This window comes from Pleurodeles waltl, chromosome 3_2 (genome assembly GCF_031143425.1).
Source record: "Pleurodeles waltl isolate 20211129_DDA chromosome 3_2, aPleWal1.hap1.20221129, whole genome shotgun sequence".
Classification (NCBI taxonomy): domain Eukaryota; kingdom Metazoa; phylum Chordata; class Amphibia; order Caudata; family Salamandridae; genus Pleurodeles; species Pleurodeles waltl.
The window spans coordinates 92807509-92831017 of record NC_090441.1 but is presented as its reverse complement, the minus strand read 5'-3'; the positions used below and the strand labels follow the sequence as shown (position 1 = coordinate 92831017).

At 43.3% G+C, this 23509-nt stretch overlaps 1 protein-coding gene across 1 annotated transcript in view; it reads right to left on the bottom strand.

Annotated features, from left to right (window-relative positions):
- GUSB (glucuronidase beta) overlaps positions 1–23509 on the bottom strand; it is a 159125-nt gene that overhangs the window by 36207 nt on the left and 99409 nt on the right. Inside the window, exons 7-8 of the mRNA XM_069226881.1 lie at positions 18363–18541; positions 15718–15864 (exon numbers count right to left, since the gene is read on the bottom strand). Of these exons, the coding sequence (XP_069082982.1) occupies positions 15718–15864; positions 18363–18541 (326 nt within the window). The remainder of the gene's footprint in view (positions 1–15717; positions 15865–18362; positions 18542–23509) is intronic.

The following is a 23509-nucleotide window of genomic DNA, read 5'->3' as shown; positions in this document are numbered from 1 at the left end:
GTGTGAAGCTACTACAGTACCACTTAGTGTCATATGCACAATATCATAAGAAAACACAATACACAGTTATACTAAAAATAAAGGTACTTTATTTTTATGACAATATGCCAAAGTATCTTAGAGTGTACCCTCAGTGAGAGGATAGGAAATATACACAAGATATATGTACACAATACCAAAAATATGCAGTATAGTCTTAGAAAACAGTGCAAACAATGTATAGTTACAATAGGATGCAATGGGGACACATATGGATAGGGGCAACACAAACCATATACTCCAAAAGTGGAATGTGAACCACGAATGGACCCCAAACCTATGTGACCTTGTAGAGGGTCGCTGGGACTATTAGAAAATAGTGAGCGTTAGAAAAATAACCCTCCCCAAGACCCTGAAAAGTGAGTGCAAAGTGCACTAAAGTTCCCCTAAGGACAAAGAAGTCGTGTTAGAGGAATAATGCAGGAAAGACACAAACCAACAATGCAACAACGATGGATTTCCAATCTAGGGTACCTGTGGAACAAGGGGACCAAGTCCAAAAGTCACAAGCAAGTCGGAGATGGGCAGATGCCCAGGAAATGCCAGCTGTGGGTGCAAAGAAGCTTCTACTGGACAGAAGAAGCTGAGGTTTCTGCAGGAACGAAAAGGGCTAGAGACTTCCCCTTTGGTGGACGGATCCCTCTCGCCGTGGAAAGTCGTGCAGAAGTGTTTTCCCGCCGAAAGAACGCCAACAAGCCTGGCTAGCTGCAAATCGTGCGGTTAGCGTTTTTGGACGCTGCTGTGGCCCAGGAGGGACCAGGAGGTCGCAAATTGGACCAGGAGGTAGAGGGGACGTCAAGCAAGACAAGGAGCCCTCTTAGCAGCAGGTAGCACCCGGAGAAGTGCCAGAAACAGACACTACGAGGATGCGTGAAACGGTGCTCACCCGAAGTTACACAAAGGAGTCCCACGTCGCCGGAGACCAACTTAGAAAGTCGTGCAATGCAGGTTAGAGTGCCGTGGACCCAGGCTTGGCTGTGCACGAAGGATTTCCGCCAGAAGTGCACAGGGGCCGGAGTAGCTGCAAAAGTCGCGGTTCCCAGCAATGCAGTCTAGCGAGGTGAGGCAAGGACTTACCTCCACCAAACTTGGACTGAAGAGTCACTGGACTGGGGGAGTCACTTGGACAGAGTTGCTGGATTCGAGGGACCTCGTTCGTCGTGCTGAGAGGAGACCCAAGGGACCGGTAATGCAGCTTTTTGGTGCCTGCGGTTGCAGGGGGAAGATTCCGTCGACCCACGGGAGATTTCTTCGGAGCTTCTAGTGCAGTGAGGAGGCAGACTACCCCCACAGCATGCACCACCAGGAAAACAGTCGAGAAGGCGGCAGGATCAGCGTTACAGAGTTGCAGTAGTCGTCTTTGCTACTATGTTGCAGGTTTGCAGGCTTCCAGCGCGGTCAGCAGTCGATTCCTTGGCAGAAGGTGAAGAGAGAGATGCAGAGGAACTCGGCTGAGCTCTTGCATTCGTTATCTAAAGTTTCCCCAGAGACAGAGACCCTAAATAGCCAGAAAAGAGGGTTTGGCTACCTAGGAGAGAGGACAGGCTAGCAACACCTGAAGGAGCCTATCAGAAGGAGTCTCTGACGTCACCTGGTGGCACTGGCCACTCAGAGCAGTCCAGTGTGCCAGCAGCACCTCTGTTTCCAAGATGGCAGAGGTCTGGAGCACACTGGAGGAGCTCTGGACACCTCCCAGGGGAGGTGCAGGTCAGGGGAGTGGTCACTCCCCTTTCCTTTGTCCAGTTTCGCACCAGAGCAGGGCTAAGGGGTCCCCTGAACCGGTGTAGACTGGCTTATGCAGAATTGGGCACATCTGTGCCCAAGAAAGCATTTCCAGAGGCTGGGGGAGGCTACTCCTCCCCTGCCTTCACACCATTTTCCAAAGGGAGAGGGTGTAACACCCTCTCTCAGAGGAAGTCCTTTGTTCTGCCATCCTGGGCCAGGCCTGGCTGGACCCCAGGAGGGCAGATGCCTGTCTGAGGGGTTGGCAGCAGCAGCAGCTGCAGTGAAACCCCAGGAAGGGCAGTTTGGCAGTACCAGGGTCTGTGCTACAGACCACTGGGATCATGGGATTGTGCCAACTATGCCAGGATGGCATAGAGGGGGCAATTCCATGATCATAGACATGTTACATGGCCATATTCGGAGTTACCATTGTGAAGCCACATATAGGTAGTGACCTATATGTAGTGCACGCGTGTAATGGTGTCCCCGCACTCACAAAGTCCGGGGAATTGGCCCTGAACAATGTGGGGGCACCTTGGCTAGTGCCAGGGTGCCCTCACACTAAGTAACTTTGCACCTAACCTTTACCAGGTAAAGGTTAGACATATAGGTGACTTATAAGTTACTTAAGTGGAGTGTAAAATGGCTGTGAAATAACGTGGACGTTATTTCACTCAGGCTGCAGTGGCAGGCCTGTGTAAGAATTGTCAGAGCTCCCTATGGGTGGCAAAAGAAATGCTGCAGCCCATAGGGATCTCCTGGAACCCCAATACCCTGGGTACCTCAGTACCATATACTAGGGAATTATAAGGGTGTTCCAGTAAGCCAATGTAAATTGGTAAAATTGGTCACTAGCCTGTTAGTGACAATTTGAAAGAAATGAGAGAGCATAACCACTGAGGTTCTGGTTAGCAGAGCCTCAGTGAGACAGTTAGGCACCACACAGGGAACACATACATATAGGCCACAACCTTATGAGCACTGGGGTCCTGACTAGCAGGGTCCCAGTGACACATAACAAACATACTGAAAACATAGGGTTTTCACTATGAGCACTGGGCCCTGGCTAGCAGGATCCCAGTGAGACAGTGAAAACACCCTGACATACACTCACAAACAGGCCAAAAGTGGGGGTAACAAGGCTAGAAAGAGGCTACTTTCTCACAGTCGGAACCAGGGTCTCGGTGTCGAGCATGTTCTGTGCTGGTATCTCGACCGGAGTCGGATGACTTCGACACGTGTGTGCCCTTTTTCGGTACTGATGGGCGGTCACCGATTTTACGGGTTAAGCCATGGCCTGCCGGCGGTGGCGTCCCCTGGGCCTTCATGATTTTTGCGTGAGTTTTGGCCGGGGCTGATTTACTCACGGTTTTCGGCATCTGTTCTGTTTCGGGCTCGTCCGAGTCAGCGATGGAGAAAGTCTCTTCTTCCTCGATGTTGTGGTGTCCTGACGGCGCCGACGCCATTTGAAGCCTTCGTGCTCTCCCGTCCCGTAGTATTTTCTTCTACCGAAATGCCCGACAGGCCTCGCAAGTATCCTCTTTGTGTTCGGGGGACAAACACAAATTACAGACCAGGTGTTGATCTGTGTATGGATACTTGTTATAGCATTCGGGGCAGAAGCGGAATGGGGTCCGTTCCATGAGCCTTGAAGACGCACGCGGTCGGGCCGACCAGGCCCCGTCGGGGGTAGAAGCCCCGAAGGGCTACCGGAGCTCTTCTTGAAATCGGTGTCGATCTGCGTTAACTAACCCGATACCGAACGCAAACAATACCGTCGAATTTTCCGAAATTTAACTAACTTTCCGAACCGAAACACGGAGCGAAGAGGAACACGTCCGAACCCGATGGCGGAAAGAAAACAATCTAAGATGGAGTCGACGCCCATGCGCAATGGAGCCGAAATAGGAGGAGTCCCTCGGTCTCGTGACTCGAAAAGACTTCTTCGAAGAAAAACAACTCGTAACACTCCGAGCCCAAAACTAGATGGCGGGATATGCACAGCATGTGTATCTGCAGCTACACATGCCATCGAACATATATATATATATAAAATATATGGAAAATGTCACTTACCCAGTGTACATCTGTTCGTGGCATGTAGTGCTGCAGATTCACATGCTATGCATAGCTCTTCCGACATCTAGTGTTGGGCTCGGAGTGTTACAATTTGTTTTTCTTTGAAGAAGTCTTTTCAGAGTCACAGGATAGAGTGACTCCTACTCTCAGTTAAAGTGCATATGGGCACTGACTCCATTGTTATATTGTTTTCCCGCAAAGGGTGAAGGAAGGAATGATAGAGTATAAGAATATAAAGAGATGTCCATGCAAATGTAAATGTATCTACATATGTACAAATGATAAACTACTACAGGCTTCCGGGGAGGAGGGGAGGGTGCATGTGAATCTGCAGCATTACATGCCACAAACAAATGTACACTGGGTAAGTGGCATTTTCCGTTCGATGGCATGTGTAGCTGCAGATACACATGTTATTCATAGACTACAAAGCAGTTAGTCCTCCCAAAAAATAGCGGTGGCTAGCCTGTGAGTTGAAGTTGTTTGAAATAGTGTTCTTAAGACAGCCTGGCCTACAGTGGCCTGTTGCTGTGAGAAAACATCAACACAATAGTGTGTTGTAACTGTATGAGGAGTAGACCATGTGGCAGCTTTACATATATCAGCCATTCGTATGTTTCCTAAAAATGCCATTTACGCAACTTTCTTCCTTGTAGAATGTGCTCTAGGAGTGATTAAAAGTTCTCTCTTTGCTTTGATGTATTATGTTTGTATGCATCTAACAATCCATCTTGCTAAGCCTTGTTTAGAGATAGGATTGCCTTTATGTGGTTGTTGAAAAGCAAAGAAAAGTTGTTTTGTTTTCCTAAAATCTTTAGTTCTATCTACATGGTACATAAGAGCTCTTTTGAGATCTAGAGTATGAAGAGCTCTTTCTGCAAATTAGTCTGGCTATGGAAAGAAGATTCCACTGTTTGGTTGATATGAAAAGGAGATACTACTTTTGGTAGAAATGTGGGATTTGTCCCAATACAACTTTATGTTTGTGTACTTGGAAAACAGGTTCCTCAAGAGTAAGTGCTTGTATTTCACTAACTCTTCGTAATGAAGTAATAGCTACAAGGAAGGCAACCTTCCATGTTAAAAATTGAATTTGACAAGAGTGCATGGGTTCAAAAGGTGGATCCATTAGTCTGGTAAGTACGATATTTAGATTCCAAGAAGGAACACTTGGTGTTCTAGGTGGAATTATGCATCTTAATCCTTCCATGAAGGCTTTAATAACAGGAACTCTGAATAGAGAAGTGTGTTGAATAGTTTGTAAGTATGCAGATATTGCAGTAAGGTGGATTTTGATGGATGAGAAAGCTAAATTTGATTTTTGCAAATGAAGTAGGTAGCATACAATATCTTGTATAGATGCTGTAAGTGGATCAGTGTTTTTAGACTGACAGTAGTAAACAAATATTTTCCATTTGTAAGCATAACATTGTCTAGTAGTAGGTTTAAGTACCTTGTTAAGGACTTCCATACATTCTGATGAAAATGTTATGTAACCAAATTCTATGACTTCAGGAGCCAAATCGCTAAATTGTGAGCATTGGGGTTTGGGTGCCTGATTTGACCTTTGTTTTGTGTTAACAAATATGGTTTGTTTTGGAGGTTGGAATGAGGTACTACAGACAGGTCTAGGAGTGTTGTGTACCAATGTTGATGCGCCCATGTTGGGGCTATGAGTATCATGGTCAGAGATGTCTGACGTAGTTTGTTGACCAGAAAGGAAAGGAGTGGGGGAGTGGGAAAAGCGTAAGCAAATATCCCTGACCAATTGATCCATGGAGCATTGCCCTTGGATAGGGGATGTGGGTGTCTGGATGCGAAGTTGTGGCATTTTGCATTTTTGCTTGTTGCAAATAGGTCTATTTCTGGTGTTCCCCACTTTTGAAGTACTTGGGAGTGAATCTCCCATTCGGGAGTTTGTTGGCGATTCCTGCTTAGGAGATCCGCTAGCTGATAGTGTATTCCTGGAATGTATTTTGCTAACAGAGGAATGTGATTGTGAATTGCCCATTTCCATATTGTCTGGGCTAGCAGGGACAGTTGAGATGAATGTGTCCCACCCTGTTTTTTGAAGTAATACATGGTCGTCATGTTGTCTGTTTTTATCAGAACAGTCTTGTGTTTGAGAAGGAGTTGAAACGCTTTTAGGGCAAGAAACACAGCCAATAAGTCTAGATGGTGTATGTGAAATTGTTTCTGTTTGGGATCCCATTCCCCTTCAATGGTATGATTGTTGAGATGAGCTCCCCAACCTATCACTGATGCGTCTGTTGTTGTTATGGTCTGAGGCACAGGGTCTTGAAATGACTGCCCCTTCATTAGATTGCTGGGATTCCACCAGTGAAGGGACGTGTGCGTTTGGCAGTCCATCAACACTAGATCTTGAAGCTGACCGTGTGCCTGAGACCATTGTTGTGAGAGGCATTGTTGTAAAGGCCTCATGTTTAGTCTTGCATGTGGAACTATGGCTATGCAAGATGACATCATACCTAGAATTTTCATGATACATCTTAATGTATTGTTGATTTGGCTGTATGTGTGGTATGAGATTTTGGAAAGCCTGTATCCTTTGTGTATTTGGATATGATAGGGCTTTTTGAGTATTTAGAATGGCACCTAGGTAAGGTTGTACTTGTGCTGGTTGAAGGTGAGATTTCTGGTAATTTAGAGTGAACCCTAGTGTATGTAGGGTTTGTATTACATACTGAGTGTGTTGTTGGCATTGTGTGAAATTGCTTCATTTTATTAGCCAATCGTCTAGATATGGAAAGACGTGAATGTGTTTCCTTCTTAAGTAGGCTCCAACTACTGATAGACATTTTGTGAACACTCTTGGAGCGGTTATGCCGAATGGTAATGTTTTCCTGCTATGACAAACCGGAGGTATTTTCTGTGAGCTGGATGGATGGGTATATGGAAATATGCATCTTTGAGGTCTAAAGCAGTCCTGTAATCTTGTTACTGTAGTAGAGGAATGACATCCTGCAGAGTTACCATGTGAAAATGTTCTGACAGGATATATAGATTGAGAGGCCTGAGGTCTAGGATAGGTCTTAGAGTGCTATCTTTTTGGGGATTGAGGAAGTATAGTGAGTATACCCCTGTTCCTTGCTGAGAATGTGGGACTAATTCTGTTGCTTGTTTTAGTAGTAGAGATTGTACCTCCTGTTGCAACAGAACTTTGTGTTCTGGGGATAACTTGTGGTAACGTGGTGGAATATTTGGAGGGGTGGAGATTAATTCGAGGCAATAGCCATTGCGGATAATTGATAACACTCAATTGTCTGTGGTGATATTTTGCCAATGAGAGTGGAATTGCTGTAGTCTTCCACCCATAGGAGATGTGTGTGGTGGAGGGGTGGTGTTATGTCATTAATTGTGTTTGACCAATGACTTTGTGTTTCACCACTGCACATATCAGTTGTTCAATGTTCACCAGTAGCACATTACATGATGTATTCAGTTTAGCTGCCTATTGGCTTTAACATGGCATTAGACATTACATTCTGTATTCAGTTTAGCTGCCTATTGGCTTTAACGTGGCATTAGACATTACATTTTGTATTTAGGTTAGCTGCCAATTGGCTTTATCGTGGAGTTAGACATTGCAGTTGACACATTGCAGATGAGCTGTGTTTTTCCACATGGTAGACCAAGCTGTGTTTTTCGTATTGTGTTCACACCGGACCCTAGCGTGATAAGAGAGCGTATATTTTGTGTTTTCCTCTCTGCTCAGCCCTGGGAACGAGCGAGCTTGGAGACTTGGCCACTCTCCAGGTTGTTCTTTTCCTGCTGTGATTGGAGGAAAGGGCCTGTTAGCAGGCTTTTTACAGTGTCCCTGGGCAGCAGCAAGGGGGAATTTTCCAGGACTTCAGTCAGGAGCGGACGTCAGCTGCCTGACCTCCCGTTTGGGTGGAAAATCTTTCTCGCAGTTTAACAGGAGTCATCAACTTGCAGGCATGAGAAAGATGACGACCAGTGATAGGCCCTACCGTGATGAATTTTGACTTTTATTCTTTGCTTTGAAGTTATGCTATAATATAATCACATGTATTTGCTGTGTATATTGCAATTGAGAAGTACTTTGATATATTTTGCTTTCATTGCTGGGACTTCTTTTAAACGTGTGCTTCCAACCTACTAATCTTGTCTTTCAGGAACCTCGTGGTGAAGTAATAATAATAATAATAGTCTTCTTTAAACTAGAAGTGCATTCCAGAGAAGTTTTGTCTGCTCGGTCATAAGATAAGGAAAGCAAAACAGGTGGGAAAGAAGTTACTGTTTGGATGGTGTGGTGGCTTGTTTTGAGGCATGAAACTTGCCTCTGTTTCTATAATATTGTCCACTATAGGACCCTCTAAACCCCCCTCTTTGATATTGTTGATGCTGTTGTCCTTGCTTTGCCTGGGAGGTAGAAGCTTCAGAGGATTGTGATTTGAATCCTCCCCTAAACTGTGACCTGCGAAAAGAGCCTCCATACGGTGTTGTGTATAATGCTCCCATTGCTTTGGCAGTATCAGAGTCTTTCTTCAGCTTTTCTATGGTCGTATCGACCTCAGGCCCAAATAAGTGTTTTTCATCAAAAGGCATGTTAAGTACTGCCTGATGAATATGTGGTTTAAAACCAGAAGAGCGTAATCATGCATGTCTTCTTATTGTAATGGCAGTATTTACACTCCTTGCGGCTGTATCTGCAGCATCGAGGGCAGACCTTATCTAGTTGTTACTTATGGCCTGTCCCTCTTCTACGACCTGTTGTGCTCTCTTTTGATGCTTTTTTGGGAGCTGCTGTGCGAGTTCTTGCATCTCATCCTAGTGGGCTCTATCATGTCTGGCTAGAAGTGCTTGCAAATTTGCAATTCACCATTGGTTGGCCGCTTTTGTGGCTACTCTATTGCCAGCAGCATCAAACTTCCTACTCTCCTTATCAGGTGGATGAGCATCCCCTGAGGATTGGCTGTTAGCTCTTTTCCTAGCTGCACTCACCACTACTGAGTCTGGAGGAACTTGGTGTGTGATGTAGTCTGGGTCTGTAGGCGCAGGTTTGTATTTTTTGTCAATTCTGGAAGTAATTACTCTAGCTTTGACCGGCTCGCAAAAAATTCAGTCTGCATGTTTGACCATTCCAGGCAACATGGGAAGGCACTGGTATCTAGAGTGAGTGAAGACCGAGTATTGAACAAGAAATCCTCATCTAGGGGCACACTATGCATAAGCACCCCATGATAAGCTGCTTCCCTAGAAACGACCTGAGTGTAGGCAGTAGTGTCCTCTGGTGGAGAAGGCTTGGAGGGGTATAGGTCAGGATCATTATCTGGAATAGGATCCGGGTCATATAGATCCCAAGGATCCACTGTATCTCCATGGGAGTATTGTGAGTGTGTTGGAGAAGGCAATGGTGTTGGACTATTGTGTGGAGGTGAAACAAGAAAGCTGTGGAGAATGAGGAGGAGAAGTAGGGGCAGGTGCTGGTTTCTCCTTTTGCTTTTGGACTTTTGCTGGTGGTTGAACAGAGTCTAATTCCTGTTAAAAAGCCAGCTTTCTTTTAGTTTTCAAAGGAGGTGCAGTCATAATTCTGCCAGTCTCTTTTTGTATATGGATCCTGGATTGTCTTTCATCCATAACCTCCAATATAGGTTGAATCTCAGTGTCCCCATCAGAAGGCATGTAAGATTCTTTCATGGGCTTCGAGGTTTGTTTGAGTCGGCTCGAAAGTCCTTGTTCCTCTGTGTAAGAGGCTTTTTTTCGGGTCCGAAGTTTGAATCTTTTTCGGTCCCGAAAATTAAGTCGGCTGTTTCGGCTCTGAAGCAGGGCGTCGAATCTTCGACTCCGAGGAGTGAGGGTTCGTGGCAAAACTTTTAACCGACTTACTCGACTCCGAAGTGGATGGAGGAGTGGCCTTTTTCGGCACTGAACCCAAAGGTCAGTCGACAACAGTCTTTTTTCGTGCCAAACCATGGCCTTCCGGCAGTGGTGTACCCAAGGCCTTTGGTACTTTTTTATATGTGGGCGTAGAGACAGACGTACTCACGCTCTGGCCAGCAGTGGTAGGCCTATCTTCTTCCAATTCCTGCTCGGAGTCGGTATCTCGGATGGAGACTGCTGACTGCGCCTGTTCTTCTTCCATGACGTCGAGATGCTCTGTACTTTTCGACACCATTTCTAATCTTCGGGCTCTCTGATCTCTCAATGTCTTCTTGGATCGAAATCTCTTCTCGGTGGTCCGGAGAAAGGCACAAATTACAAACTAGGTGTTAGTCTGTATGGAGAAACTTTGTGTGGCACCGAGGGCAGAATCGAAATGGAGTCTGATCCATCAGGCGTCCACGTGGTAGGCTCGAACAGGCCTGAGTGGGGCGCCTGCGCCCAGAAAGGCAAAATCTAGATTCTGACAGTAGTATCGGTTTGAGGCTAGATGCAAAACACAATTAAAACAATACCAACGATTAAATACGTTTTATAAGGTTTTCCGGTTCCAAATCTCGGAGCAGTTCATAACAAAGATGATTCTTATCCGGCAGCTAGGCACATTCGGGAAATACATGGAGGAGATACAACAAATCTAAAATACAGTGTGATAGATGGGATACTTAAGGACCCCAGAGGTGGAGATAGAGAAAAGAAGTTAAGAACTCAAGGTATATATTAGCGTTTGACACAAAAGCACTCAATGGATTAAATAGGAGTGAAGAATTACACATACATTTAAAGACTTAAATCACTTCATGGGTAATCATTGAATATGACAATTCTCTGTAATTGAAGCAATTTGGTTTGATTTAATAAAATGTGATAATTTTATTTTAACTAAAAGATTGAAGTGACCTGTGAATTAAAATGTAACACAGCATGGGGGGCAAGGATGTGACTGATCATGTTGAAATTGGTGAGGAAGTTGTTTTCACTATTTCCGCTAAACAATTCAAGGAAATTTAATGAAAATTGAGTATCTTCACATGTTTTTATACAACATATACACTTGTTTATTTCTATTCTCACTTATTATTTTTTATTTGTAGTAGCCTTATACAGATAAGCACAAATTATTGCCCGAAATGATCTGATGTGAATATTCATTTGTAATGAATTTACGCTATACCTTCAGTATGATTAGGTATAATATTGTGTAATAATTGTCATTATTGTGATTTATGTTTGGCGGTTTCACTGAAGTATTGCCAATAATCGATAAAACAGTTTTTCAGTTTTGATAAAAGCACATAGGATTGTTTAAAATAGTTAGTATTTGAGGTGAAATAGATTTGGTGAGAATATCCACCTGTGATTAATTTTTTGCCGTAGTGATCAGGCATAATATTGTGTAGCAATCGTCATCATTGTGATGTATGTTTGTGCGATTTCACAGAAGTATTGGAAATAACCGATATATTAGTTTTTACTGTATGATTTGGTATATACACATTGTGAGAAATTATGTATTTTCACTGCACTTATTTGAAGAAATAGATTGTGGTTAAATGGATATGAAAATATACGATTGTATCAAATTGTATAAATAGTGAATAAAGATGGCGCCCAGCAGGCCGATGAAGGCAGTTATGCCGAAACGCGTTCCTGTTGTGCTTGCACAATAAAATTCAAGAATACACGATCTGGAGTGCTGTCCCTCTGATTCATTATTAGAGGCAAGTGTGGATATATATCAATATTTTTGTTAGTGTTCAGAAGAAAGTGTCAATTATATTTTTCCCAATATTTTTGTTTTTACCATTGTAGGTATAGGAACAATATACTGTGGTAAGCAATATTTTGGACAATATTTTTGTCAAAAATATTGTTTGCCATGTCACTGTGTCAGTGATCCGATAATACCTACTCCTGTCATCTGTCCACCCAATCTACCTTGTAGTAGAAAGAGACAAACAACAAACTCATACTGTTCCCTAGTCCGAACTGATCTCCACAACTATCAGTGACGTCCTCATCACAACACCACCAGAGTTTAACCAGAGTGACTGGTCATTGGGGGCAACACATTTGGGCCCAGGTTGCAATCTTCTAAGCCCAGACTCAAATAGCAAAGCAAACTGTTCAATGGTGCATGGAACTGAGCAGATGTCTGTCTCATGTCTGTTACAAGTCAGTGCCACGGAGAAGCACCATACCTGGTTCAAATGACATTTCGCTGTGACAAAAATCTTTTGAGGCCCTGTGAAAAATGCTCCTGGAAGGCAAATCCGGCTCCCCTATGGATCCTTGCCCCCCGGCTATTCTTCATTTAGTACCAGAGCTAGTGGCTTCTATGCTGGCCCCCATTTTTCAGGAAGTGCTAGCATCGGGCTCTTATCCTAGGGTCTGGAAAGAATCGACTATTATTCCACTAAAAAAGAAGGTAGCTGGTAACCCGGATGATTTGACGAACTTACGTCCAATAGCCCTTCTTCCTTTTGCGGCTAAAATTCTAGAAAAACATCTTAATAAGGAAGTGGTTGATTTCCTGTCTGCCTCCAAAGGCTTGGACAGCTCGCAACATGGTTTTCGGAAATCCCACAGTACGGAATCAGCTCTCATTGCTTCATCAGACACCATACGTAGATTGGTGGATAAGGGGCAGGGGGTCTTTTTGGTGTTATTGGACTTGTCGGCAGCTTTTGACACCATTGCTCCCCATATTCTGCTAGACCGCCTATATCAGGCTGGCATTAGAGACCAGGCTCTCAAATTGATCGAATCTTTTTTATCTGACAGGTGGGCCACAGTTAGCAGTGGTGATTTCAGATCTTTTTCCTACCTTTTGCCGTGTGGGGTCCCTCAGGGCTCCTCTTTAAGCCCGACGCTATTTAATGTGTACGTGGCACCACTGGCAGAGCTGGTTCGTTCTTTTGGCTTTTTTCCCACTTCATATGCTGATGACACTCAAATCATTATCCCTATTGATAAAGATCTTGAAGAAGTGGCTATTCGTTTCAACGCCTGTATGACAGCAGTCAATCACTGGATGAAGTCCAACTGGTTGAAACTCAACTGTGAAAAAACTGAGATTCTGTGCTTTGGAATTGAAAGGGTTCATTGGTCTTCTAGCTGGTGGCCTGAAGAGTGTGGGACGCTTCCTGTTCCACGGTCTACCTCAAGAAATTTGGGAGTAGTATTTGATGAGCAATTGTCATTCAAACCTCAGGTCAATCTGACAATCAAGTCCTGTCTGTGGACTATGAAGAAATTAAAAAAAATACTTCCTTTTATTCCACAGACCTGCAGAGCTACCGTCATTTTGGCCCTAGTCATTTCCAGATTGGATTATGGAAATGCGCTCTTACTCAATTTGGACAAAGATTCTCTGCACAGACTCCAGTTGATGCAGAATACTGCTGCCAGGCTGTTATTAAAATTGCCTTGTGGGGCCTCTGTTAAGAGGTGCCTTAAAGACCTACACTGGCTTCCGGTTATTCATCGGCTTTCTTTTAAGGCTCTTTGCATTACTCACAAGGCTGTCCATGGGATTGGGCCTGCAATACTTACCACCAAGTTGCAATGGCATAGGCCTAATCGGCTGTTGCGCTCTGCTAGTGCCTATCAAATTCAAACAGCCCGCACTAAGAAAGTAAAATGGGGAGACAGAGCATTTACTATTGCAGCTGCTAAAATCTGGAACTCCCTACCACTGAACATAAGGCAAGAACATAATTATTTAACATTTAGGAAACTGGTCAAGACCTGGCTGTTTCCCCAATAAGTTCGGGAGTTCTCCGGCCTAGTTCCTCCGCCTCACCCAGTTAGCGCTTCGATGCCCTTTGGGCCGGAAGGCGCTTTATAAATACTCAATACAATACAATACAAAATCGCAACAATAGGGCACAGAAGCAGCATGAGAAGGAATGGCTTCCGCTGACTCCAACGCAGGAAGAAAAGGTAACTATTTGTAACCACATTAATAGCCGATAGCCGCAGTAGCCTTGACACCACTTTTTTTTTTTTTGTTTTTTTTGTTTTTTTGTTTTTTAAACATACCTCTTTCTCTCTCTGGTCCACAGGAGGTGACATGCACCTGAAGCCCAGTAAAAAGATGGAGGTGCACTCCCAGTCATTACACACCAGTTCTACCTGCTCCCACACCAGTGAAAGCAAAGCCCAGCAAGTAAGCAGCACCACAACTGCATAGGCAACACCTCTGTCCAGGCTACAAAGATGCCTTAACAATCAATAACAGATTTGTAAAGCGTGGAAAAACTCCTGTGAGGGTTTCAAAGTGCTGGAATGTGCTAGCTGCTTTGAGGTGGACTGTTCAACAACCAGGTCTTGAGTTTTTTCCTGAATTGCTGGAGCAATGGAGCAGACCGGAGATGCAGGGGGAGGTCATTCTAAGCTTTGGCCGCTAGGTGAGAAAAGGAGCATCCTCTGCTCTTGCTTATGCGGATCTGGGAGAGTGTCTGCAAGGAAAGGGGAGGCGGATCACAGGTGTCTGGCCGAGTGGTGGAAGGTAAAGCATTTGTTGATGTATGCTGGCCCTTCGTTGTGCAGGGCTTTGTATACGTGGGTCAGTAACCTAAACTGGCATCTCTTCTGGATCAGGAGCCAGTGAAGCTTATTGAGGTGAGGGATGGTGTGGGTTCGTCGGGGAAAGTCGAGCATGAGTCTGGCTGCTTAGTTTTGTACTGTCTTAAGCCTCTTCAAGAGGTGTGCAGTGATTCCTACGTGGAGCATGTTTCCATAGCTCAGTTTGCTGGTGACCATGGCCTGCACGACAGTCCTTCCGGTGTTGACTGGGAGCCACCTGAAGCTCTTGCGGAGCATGCGCAGGGTGTAGAAGCAAGCGGATGAGACTGTGTTGACCTGCTTCTTCATGGAGTTCATAACACACAGCCGCACTAGAGCCGCAGGGGCCGCTGAAGGATACCACTGTCGTGCCTCCAGCGCATTACGCTCACTGCATAATTGGCCAGTGACCCCAATCCTCTTTCTTAGACTTAGGGGCAAGGCACCTATCACCTCTCTAGCCTGCCCTACTGAAGGAGATGGGCTATGTAGTTCTGAAGTGGCATCCATGAAATATTCCAAAATGTAGAAGTCATGAAATAACCTCTGTAGTAGCACTTCGTGAAACAATGTTATATAATCAGCCAGAAGTGTCTTCATATAAGCATGAATTAAAATGAATACTCTTGTTATGTCCCAAAACATCAGCTTGCCATTTTCTGAAAATTACACCTTTGAAAGATTAGACTGCTCATTCCACTTTACCAGTGGATACATTTCTAACAAGATAGGGTAAGTAACCTAGACCGGATAGCTTTTTGTTTAGTGGTCGACCCCTTGTAAGACATCATCTTATTCAGCAGCAGCCTTCAGATGTACAGTGGAGAAAAGTGAATGCCTGACTAGGATACCAGGGCTCTGCTTCTCACTGCAGTGTGATTGAAATGCCTACTCCAAGATAGTCTGAAAGATCAACTCACTCATACACCAACAGGGCAGATTTGTTTTTAAGTAAAAAGTCTGCCCTGCAGTCACATTACAAGACATGCTTGTAGATGTGTTCATCAACCTCGGTGTACTAGTATGCACTACTTCCAAGCACCTTGTTAGGCTTATGTCTATATGTAGTTGGGGCTAGGGATGTCAATATATAATACCAGTGGTAAATCACCCAACATTCCTGTGCACCTGTTTTTTAACATAAATATTAGTGTATGATGAAACAAGACTCCATTTATTAGTAATCTCGGCGTGCCCTTCTCCAGTGGACAACGCAGAGAATGAAGGCATTTTCCAAACCTTAATTTCTTAAACCTTAGTATAAATGTTGTCCAACGTAAGAGGTGAAATCTACACCCAGGAAATACCCTGCCACATCATTGATGTCCTTCAGTCCTGACCACGCCACAAAGTGCCAGTAAGAAAACACATACCACTCACTTAAAATAGTGCTCAGCTTGCGGAAGTTCAGAAGCTGGCTCATTGGCTACAGACCACATCACAACTGAAGGCCTGTTTTTGTCTCTGCGGACCAGTTCTTCCATCACAACTAGATGGTGAGAAAGGGATTTGTTTCCAAAACTTTCACTAAAAGAAAAAACAAAACATGTTAAACAGGAGGTAGAAGTATTTTTTCATTTTCTGTATTAAATATGTGTAGATCTCAAACAGAGTAATAAACCTATGAAGATTCAACCATTCAGAAAGCCACATTTGTAGGAAATTGCAAGTTGCCCTGTTCTTCTCATTCAAGCATTACAATATCAATTCTACACTCACATAACGTATAGATTGCTTCTGCCAGCAATGCATCCCAAGAATAGTGTTGTACTAACAATACACCCATGGACACTTTATACTCAACAACAATGTGCTCTGCTAGTGTCTTAAAAACAAACTGTCCTTTCACTTTGTCCCTACAGTCATGTTCTTCAATGCATGATTCTTGTGGTTGGGAATTTGAATATGAACTTTGGGGCTGTTGAGAGATATGCAATGGCTCTGTGACAGACTTGAGATTTGTCGCAGGCTTAACAGCATCAAGTCATAGAACCTACAAAAGACAGGTACTTCAGATCGGACAGCAGCAGGCAGTATGTTTTATTATTGATACATTATGGAACTATGACGACCCCCTACTGGAATGAGCCTCAGTTTAATAGTAGGACTGGGTCACGTTTTAGTTAAGGGACAGAAAGTCTGAACCCTTTCCTAATGCTAAATAAGCAAAAAAGCTGGTCTTCAATTACCTTTGAAATATAAAGATATCACACTTGAGTCTCAGGTGTGCAATCAGAAGAGACCCTTGAACATGTAGGGATCTCCATCCAAACCTCCCACATCTGTTTTGACAAATGCCTGGCTGGATGATACAGTCAGAAAACCTAGGAAAGGCACTCAAAAGTAAATGTCACAGCACTGCTCATGCAGCCATAGCTTATACCCCAAGATCTACACAAAACCTGGATTGTTCCAATATTTTAGAAACGTGCATTGTCTAGTTACATTGCTTGCATATCATTTCCTTTAAAGTAAGCATACTGTGGATTGTCTTCTGTTCTCCTTGTTGCCTTTTTGTATAGTGGACTTCTGGTAGGCTTTTCAAAGCACTGTATGTTTGGATAGAGCTGCCTCATTTTTTATCTATTATTCACTCACACAAGGGCAGCTCTTCCGCAATGGCAGAGGAGCGTCGCCCCACTGGCTAAATGCCAGCCGCAGAAAAATAAAACTTTATTTTAATATTGTTTTATTTTTCTGCAGGAAGGGGCGGGGCTGGGACACAGGAGGTGAGATGACGGATTGTGTTTACTAAGTGCGCATGTGTGTTTGGACAGCCTAAGAGCACCCAAACACACATGCGCTTAGTTATACACAGCCAGGCTGGAGAAACTGCATAGGCCCCAAGGTTGTATCTGAGAGCTCAGACCAATCCGGATGCTGCTTACATGCTACGTTTAGCATGTAAGCAGCTCAAGGATTGCTAGGAAGCCTCTTCTGGTGTTGCAACGAATGCTGGGACACCAGAACAGGAAAGGACGACGAAGAAGGTGGCAGTTTTTTTTTTTTAATCCATCACTTGATATATGCGGCAGCCGCCACTGCACTCACAACCTCTCTCTTCCATTCACTGGCTCTGTGATTGTGTCTATGTAACAGTACTTCTATGGTGGGAAGCAAGGAGGAAAGTAACTGGGCACTGAAAAGTGGGTGAGAGGCCAAGGGTACGATTCAAGACTGTAATGCAGTTTAGCCAGTCTTCACTGTTTAATATCAAGTTGCATTCTGGGACTTACAGTTCAATTTAATATTTTCAGTATGCGCTCAAAAATCTCAGCATGCAAATTGCTGTTACCTAAAAGCCAGGACTGGCAAAAGGGGCCACTGGGCCACTTGGCAGCTATATATAGTGGCATTATATCTGTTCTGGAATGTAGTAATGATTGTGTCATGCTTTTACGATCATGCATATTGTACCAACATTCATTCCACAGGTACCTATACTCCACTGTGCACTTATGCATAGGATGACTGACTTCTGAGCAATGATCCTGTGATGCTCTGCTCTTCAGCTTCCGGAGCAGGCATGCACTTTGATGTTCTCTTACTGCAATACATAGTTTTTAAAAAAGCACACCAATGATTTGGTGACAGAATAAGCACAAAGTCAAATGATCAGACATGATTTCAATTGTGGAATTGCTCTGCAAAGAACTGGAGCAGAACTGAAATCAAACCTGCACATTCTGCTACTACTATTAGTCCATTCTAAAGGTTCCCTGAATTCCTAGTGCTCATCCATGAATCTCTGACGTGGACGTGGATCTGGAAGACCAGCCAGGCCTTGTTTGAAGAAACAGTATGAAAACCTCTGTAGTCAAAGTGTGTAAAGTGGGAACACAGACTGAATACATATCACCAAGCTAAATGAGGCAGAATATATTAGGCCAGTTGATTTACCCACCTAAGCAGGGAGATCAGAGACCAATAATACCTTGGTATTATCCAGGCCATTGCCACAGATTAAACGATGGACAAATAAGATAAAATGCAGATAGATTTAAAAAAACATGAAGTTGGCTTACGGATTTTTAATGCCCACTCCCGGGCATTCATCAATCACAACAATGCCATATTTGTCACAAAGGTCCATGATCTCTTCCGCATATGGATAGTGACTCGTACGGAAAGAATTGGCACCAAGCCACCTGAGCAAGTTGAAGTCCTTCATGATTAAAGGCCAGTCCAAGCCTTTGCCACGGATCTAAAGAGAAAGCATTTAACATGGTTATTTGTAATGTTCAGCCCCCTCACCTACTATCCAGCAAACTTGGATCGCCCCCATCAATATTTTATCACAGGTGCATTTCTAGACATGATTATACTTTTGGAATTTGAAGAGATTGTCCCTCTTGAATTAAACACTACCTCTGCAATGGCAACACATGCATTTATGTTTGTGTCCGGTCATGTCTTCATGGGTGCCACCATGCAAGAAGATCACTTTGCAGACAGGTATGCTGGAGGGGAGGCACCACAAAGCTCCACTACTGAAAGGCAGTGGTGCATCTCAGGAAAATCAGCACATTATCAGTGATGGGCAATATTTTCAGTTGCAGCCCTGCGCGCACACTTTTAATTTAAATTTGGGGTATCAAATGGTGTGTGAGACCACTCTGGCACCGTCAGCTTACCCACTCTTAGGAATAAATAATGAGGCACAAAACACATGTTCTAAAAGGCAAACAGGCTAATAACGAATGTCATAAAAGGATTTTTTAAAACAGTCATTTTTTAAGACCATTTTTTAAAAAGAGGTGAAATTAGAGCAAGGGGCAACAGACTGTGTCTTAGAATGAAGGGGGTGAAGAAATGTAATAGGAAATAACTGGTGAACAGAAGTGACCCAAAGCGACCTATTGTTTAATAGCCATTAGGATGGGAAAGGGTTAATGTTGCATGTGTTAGAACGTCTTGGGTCCCACATGTGTCCCAGGAGGTTAACTTTAAAACCATGGTCAAATGACATTTGTTATGGAGATCTGGGTGCAAATGGAAGGAAGTGTCAGATGATAACAGTACTAATGTTTTAATTTCCTGACAGTTGATTGAAATAGAAAGATTTTTCTTAAATCTGTGTTTCACTTTAAAGTGGTTTTCATTTTAGGTACTTTTTTAATTCCATATTTGTTCGGGATTAGCAATTCCTTAGCTTTTCATTATTTATTTTATGTGTTTTTATTTAGATTTAATTTTTTAACTTTTAGTTTGAACTGTTTCACCTTAACTGAAACATTTTGACACAGATCCTTTCTCCAAGGCTCCAGAGTGCTCTCTTTCAAAGCTTTGTAATGATATCCCAGGTGTGCCCAGTAAAGGAACTTATGACACAAATGAAGAACCTTAAAAATACACACTTAAAAAAAAAAAAAAAAAAACACAAAACATTTTTATTGATGTCTTGGCATAATAAACATTGACATAGGACAGTAGAGGTTTCTGTAATCACAGTTACAATTGGAGCAGTCAAAGGCACAGAGATTTTACAGTATAATAGTTGTACTGCATTTGAGGATTACAAGAGGCAGTCATAATGAAAAACAGTCGTAGTGGTAGTCATGAGCCAGTCATAACACAATTGAGATACTGTGCAGAATCACTAATAGGTGAGTGGAGTATGTATCTTATGAAACTAAGAAGTGTAGGGAGTAAAACCTACCAGAGCCTGAAGGGAGGGAAGTGAAGACCCATTGAGAGACGCCAAAGGAGGGTCTTGTCAATATTTGTGTTCAATGTCAATGAGGGAGTGGAGGAGGGGACTGGGCTGCAAGCCCAGCTTTTGGAAGGTTGTATATGCCCTGTAGCATCCTCACCAGCCTGGGTACCGGCCAATGACTATGCCACACATGGAGATATGTATTACACGCCTTTATTCGTCTCGACTCAACATTCTAAACCTTCATTTACTTCACCATGCTCTAACACTTACGTCACAGTTCTGCGAAGTCCATCAGGAGCCAAAAGAGTTCCAGTCATTCATAACACACAACACTACATCTTCCCCTCTGTTAAATAACAAAATTACAATTTTTTACAAACATACATAGAATCATAGTTCTTCAATGAGTCGTCATGGTGCTGTTATCACTCGTCCCGATCTTGTCTTCGGAAACTGGGAACCAGCAATTGAAGTGTCCATGATCTGCATTGACGATGTAGAAGCCACAGCAGTCATGGATTTTTCACTTGCTGTTTCAGAACCAGTCTCTACAATGACATCAGCATCTGACGAGTGGTAAGCTACATGTCAGAAATGCGAGGAATCTCATGCAATAGATTTCCCAGGACTTTGGGCAGTCACCATGTGTCCTTTGCAGGTTATGGCATTGATTGGCTCAGCATCGAATGGAGCATCAGACTTACGTTTTTTCGACTGACTGACAAGCACTTGATCTCCTATAGTGAAAACAATGTCTTATGCATGTTCTCGCTTGCAAGGTCATAAGCCTTCATTTTCCTCTTCCGATCCAAGTCTTGGTATGGGTTTCTTCCTCAGTATGTGATCTTTCATTGGTCCATTGAGGTAACTTGGTCGATATGGCTCTCCTGAACATCAAAGTTGCATTGCTTTCACCTGCGGTCGAGTGAAGAGTCGAAAGGTAAGCTTGCAGGGTAGAGTTTAGGACAGTTTTAAGGTCAAGTGTTTCTAATACAGCATGCTGAACAGCTTTCTTCAGTGTACTCATGAAACGTTCGACAAGGCTATTGGTTTCTGGCCAAAGAGGAGTGCTCTTCTGATGCTTCACATTAAGATGACTGAGAAAATCTTCGAATTCTTCACTGTTGAAAGGTGGGCCATTGTCAGGTTTTAAGATTGCAGGAACAGCCCATGTTGCAAAGATATTATCTAATCTTGCTTGAGTGATAGATGAGAGATCTTCTATCAATGGAAAACAGGAGTATCCATCACCAATCACCATCAGGTGATGTCCACTATCAAGAGGAGGAAAAAAAGTCAACAGCAATTCTTTCCCATACATGCTTTGGCAACTCTGACATACTTTAGATGTGCTAACTGGTTTTTCGATGACAGACAGTTGCATAGATGGCAGGCCTTCAACTTTCTTTCAAGTCTCATCAAGATGAAGAAAACAAACTCTGTCCTGGAGAGCTCATTTTGTGGAACCATCCCATGATGTCCTTCATAGGCCACTTCAATTATTTGTCCACGCAGAATAACAATTCTCAGCCCCCTCTAGATAAGGCCTTCTTGAGTCACGCACAGTTTATCTTTGACATTTTTACATTTCTGGTACTCACAGTCACTGGCAAGTGGTCGAGTGTGCTGGTTCTAAGACCAATGTGTAATACGGTCTTTGAGTTTTAACTGGTCACTATCTTGACTCATGGCAGTGACAATCTGCTCCAATGAAATGGCAGCTGGTGTGTTTGATTTCACCATGAAATTTATGTAGGCTGCAGCCGTCTTGGAAGGGGCACCATAGCACTGGATAGGTACTCTAGGGAAGTAGTCCGCAGGGTTTTGATCTTTCCCTGGATAACACACAGCTGTGTAGTTGTATTATTGTAATCGCAGACCAACGTTCAATGCGAGGAGGCATCTTGGCCTTTGGATTGCCAAAGATGGCCAATAATGCTTGATGATCTGCAACAAGCGTAAACGGCTTTCCATATAACAACATGTGAAAATGTTCACAAGCCCACACAGCTACTAAAACTTATTTCTCAAGTTGTGAATTACCACGTTCAGTTTGAGACAAACTTTGGCTTGCATATGCCACAATATGTCTTTGAGCATTTGGATGTCTGCTATGCTGTACAAGGATTGCACCTAACCCAACTGGACTAGCGTCAACAACAACTTCTATATGAAGCTTTGAATTAAAATATGCCTTTTCAGTAGCGTTCTCAATAGCTTGCTTGATTCTCTTAAAGCTCTTCATGCAACCAATTAAATGAAAGTTCTTTTTCGCCACATTTCTCCAGGGAGAATTCACAGTGGCAAAGTCTTATCTGTATCTGGAACAGTAAATGGCCATGCCAAGGAATGAACACAACATCGAAACATCTTGTGGGGGACTGTCAATTGACAACTCTTGCACTTTGGCTGGATAAGGGGTCATACCTCCATCAGAAAAGATGTGGCTAAAGAACTTTAGCTTCAACTTACTGAATTCACATCTCTCAGCATCCAAAGTAAAGTCTGCATCAACAAGTAAATGACACTCGCTTGTGAGCTTTACCATGCTCCTTCTAAGTAGCCATGAAAACTAATGTCATTACTAAAGTTGAAAGTATTCATGACAGGGTGTATGATATGTTGAATTACATCCTGAAAAATCCCTGCAGCTGATGGCACATCAAAATGTAGGGTCCCGATTTAGAGTTTGCGGGATGGTTTAGTCCATCCCAAATGTGATGGATATACCGCCCGCCGTTTTACGATCTCCATAGGCTATTATGGGATTGTATACGGCGGACGGGATATCCGCCACATTTGTGACGAAGTAACCCACTCCGCCAAACTCGAAATCAGGGCCTTAGTCTTTTATATCGAAATAGACGAATACGTGTAGAAAAGGTTGCAATGTACCTGCAATTTTCAGTTCCAACTGAGAATATCCTTTATTTAAATCAAAGCCAGAGAAGACCTTCGCACCATTCAATTGTGTTATGTTAGCAATGTGCAAATCTGGATGTTGTTCTCTTTCAATTGTTTTCTTCGCTTGACACATATCCACACAGAATCATACAGCTCCTTCACTTTTCTTTTTTGGTACTACCACTATGGGAGAAACCCATGGTGTTGGACCAGTAGAATGCTAAATTACACCATGTTTAAATGAGGATTCAAGTTCCTTTTCACCAGCTTATTGTGAATGAAATGCAATTCATTGGTGTTTTTGAGCAACAGGATGACTTACTATTTCATGGTGAGTATTCATGTTGTATTTCATTGAGATCAGTCCCATCAGCCGTGTGGAAGGTTGCATGCCCCCTGTAGTGTCCTCCCCAGCAAGTACTGCATGTCTTTATTTATCTGAGTGTAATCGCACACTTAACATTCTAAACTTGCATTTACTTCACCATGCTTTAACAATTATTTCACAGTTGTACAGAGCCAAAAGGGTTCCATCATTAATAACTCACACAAAACTACACTCACCACCAGAAAGGTGTTGGGCTTGCCTCTCTGAGGGAGGTTGGAGGA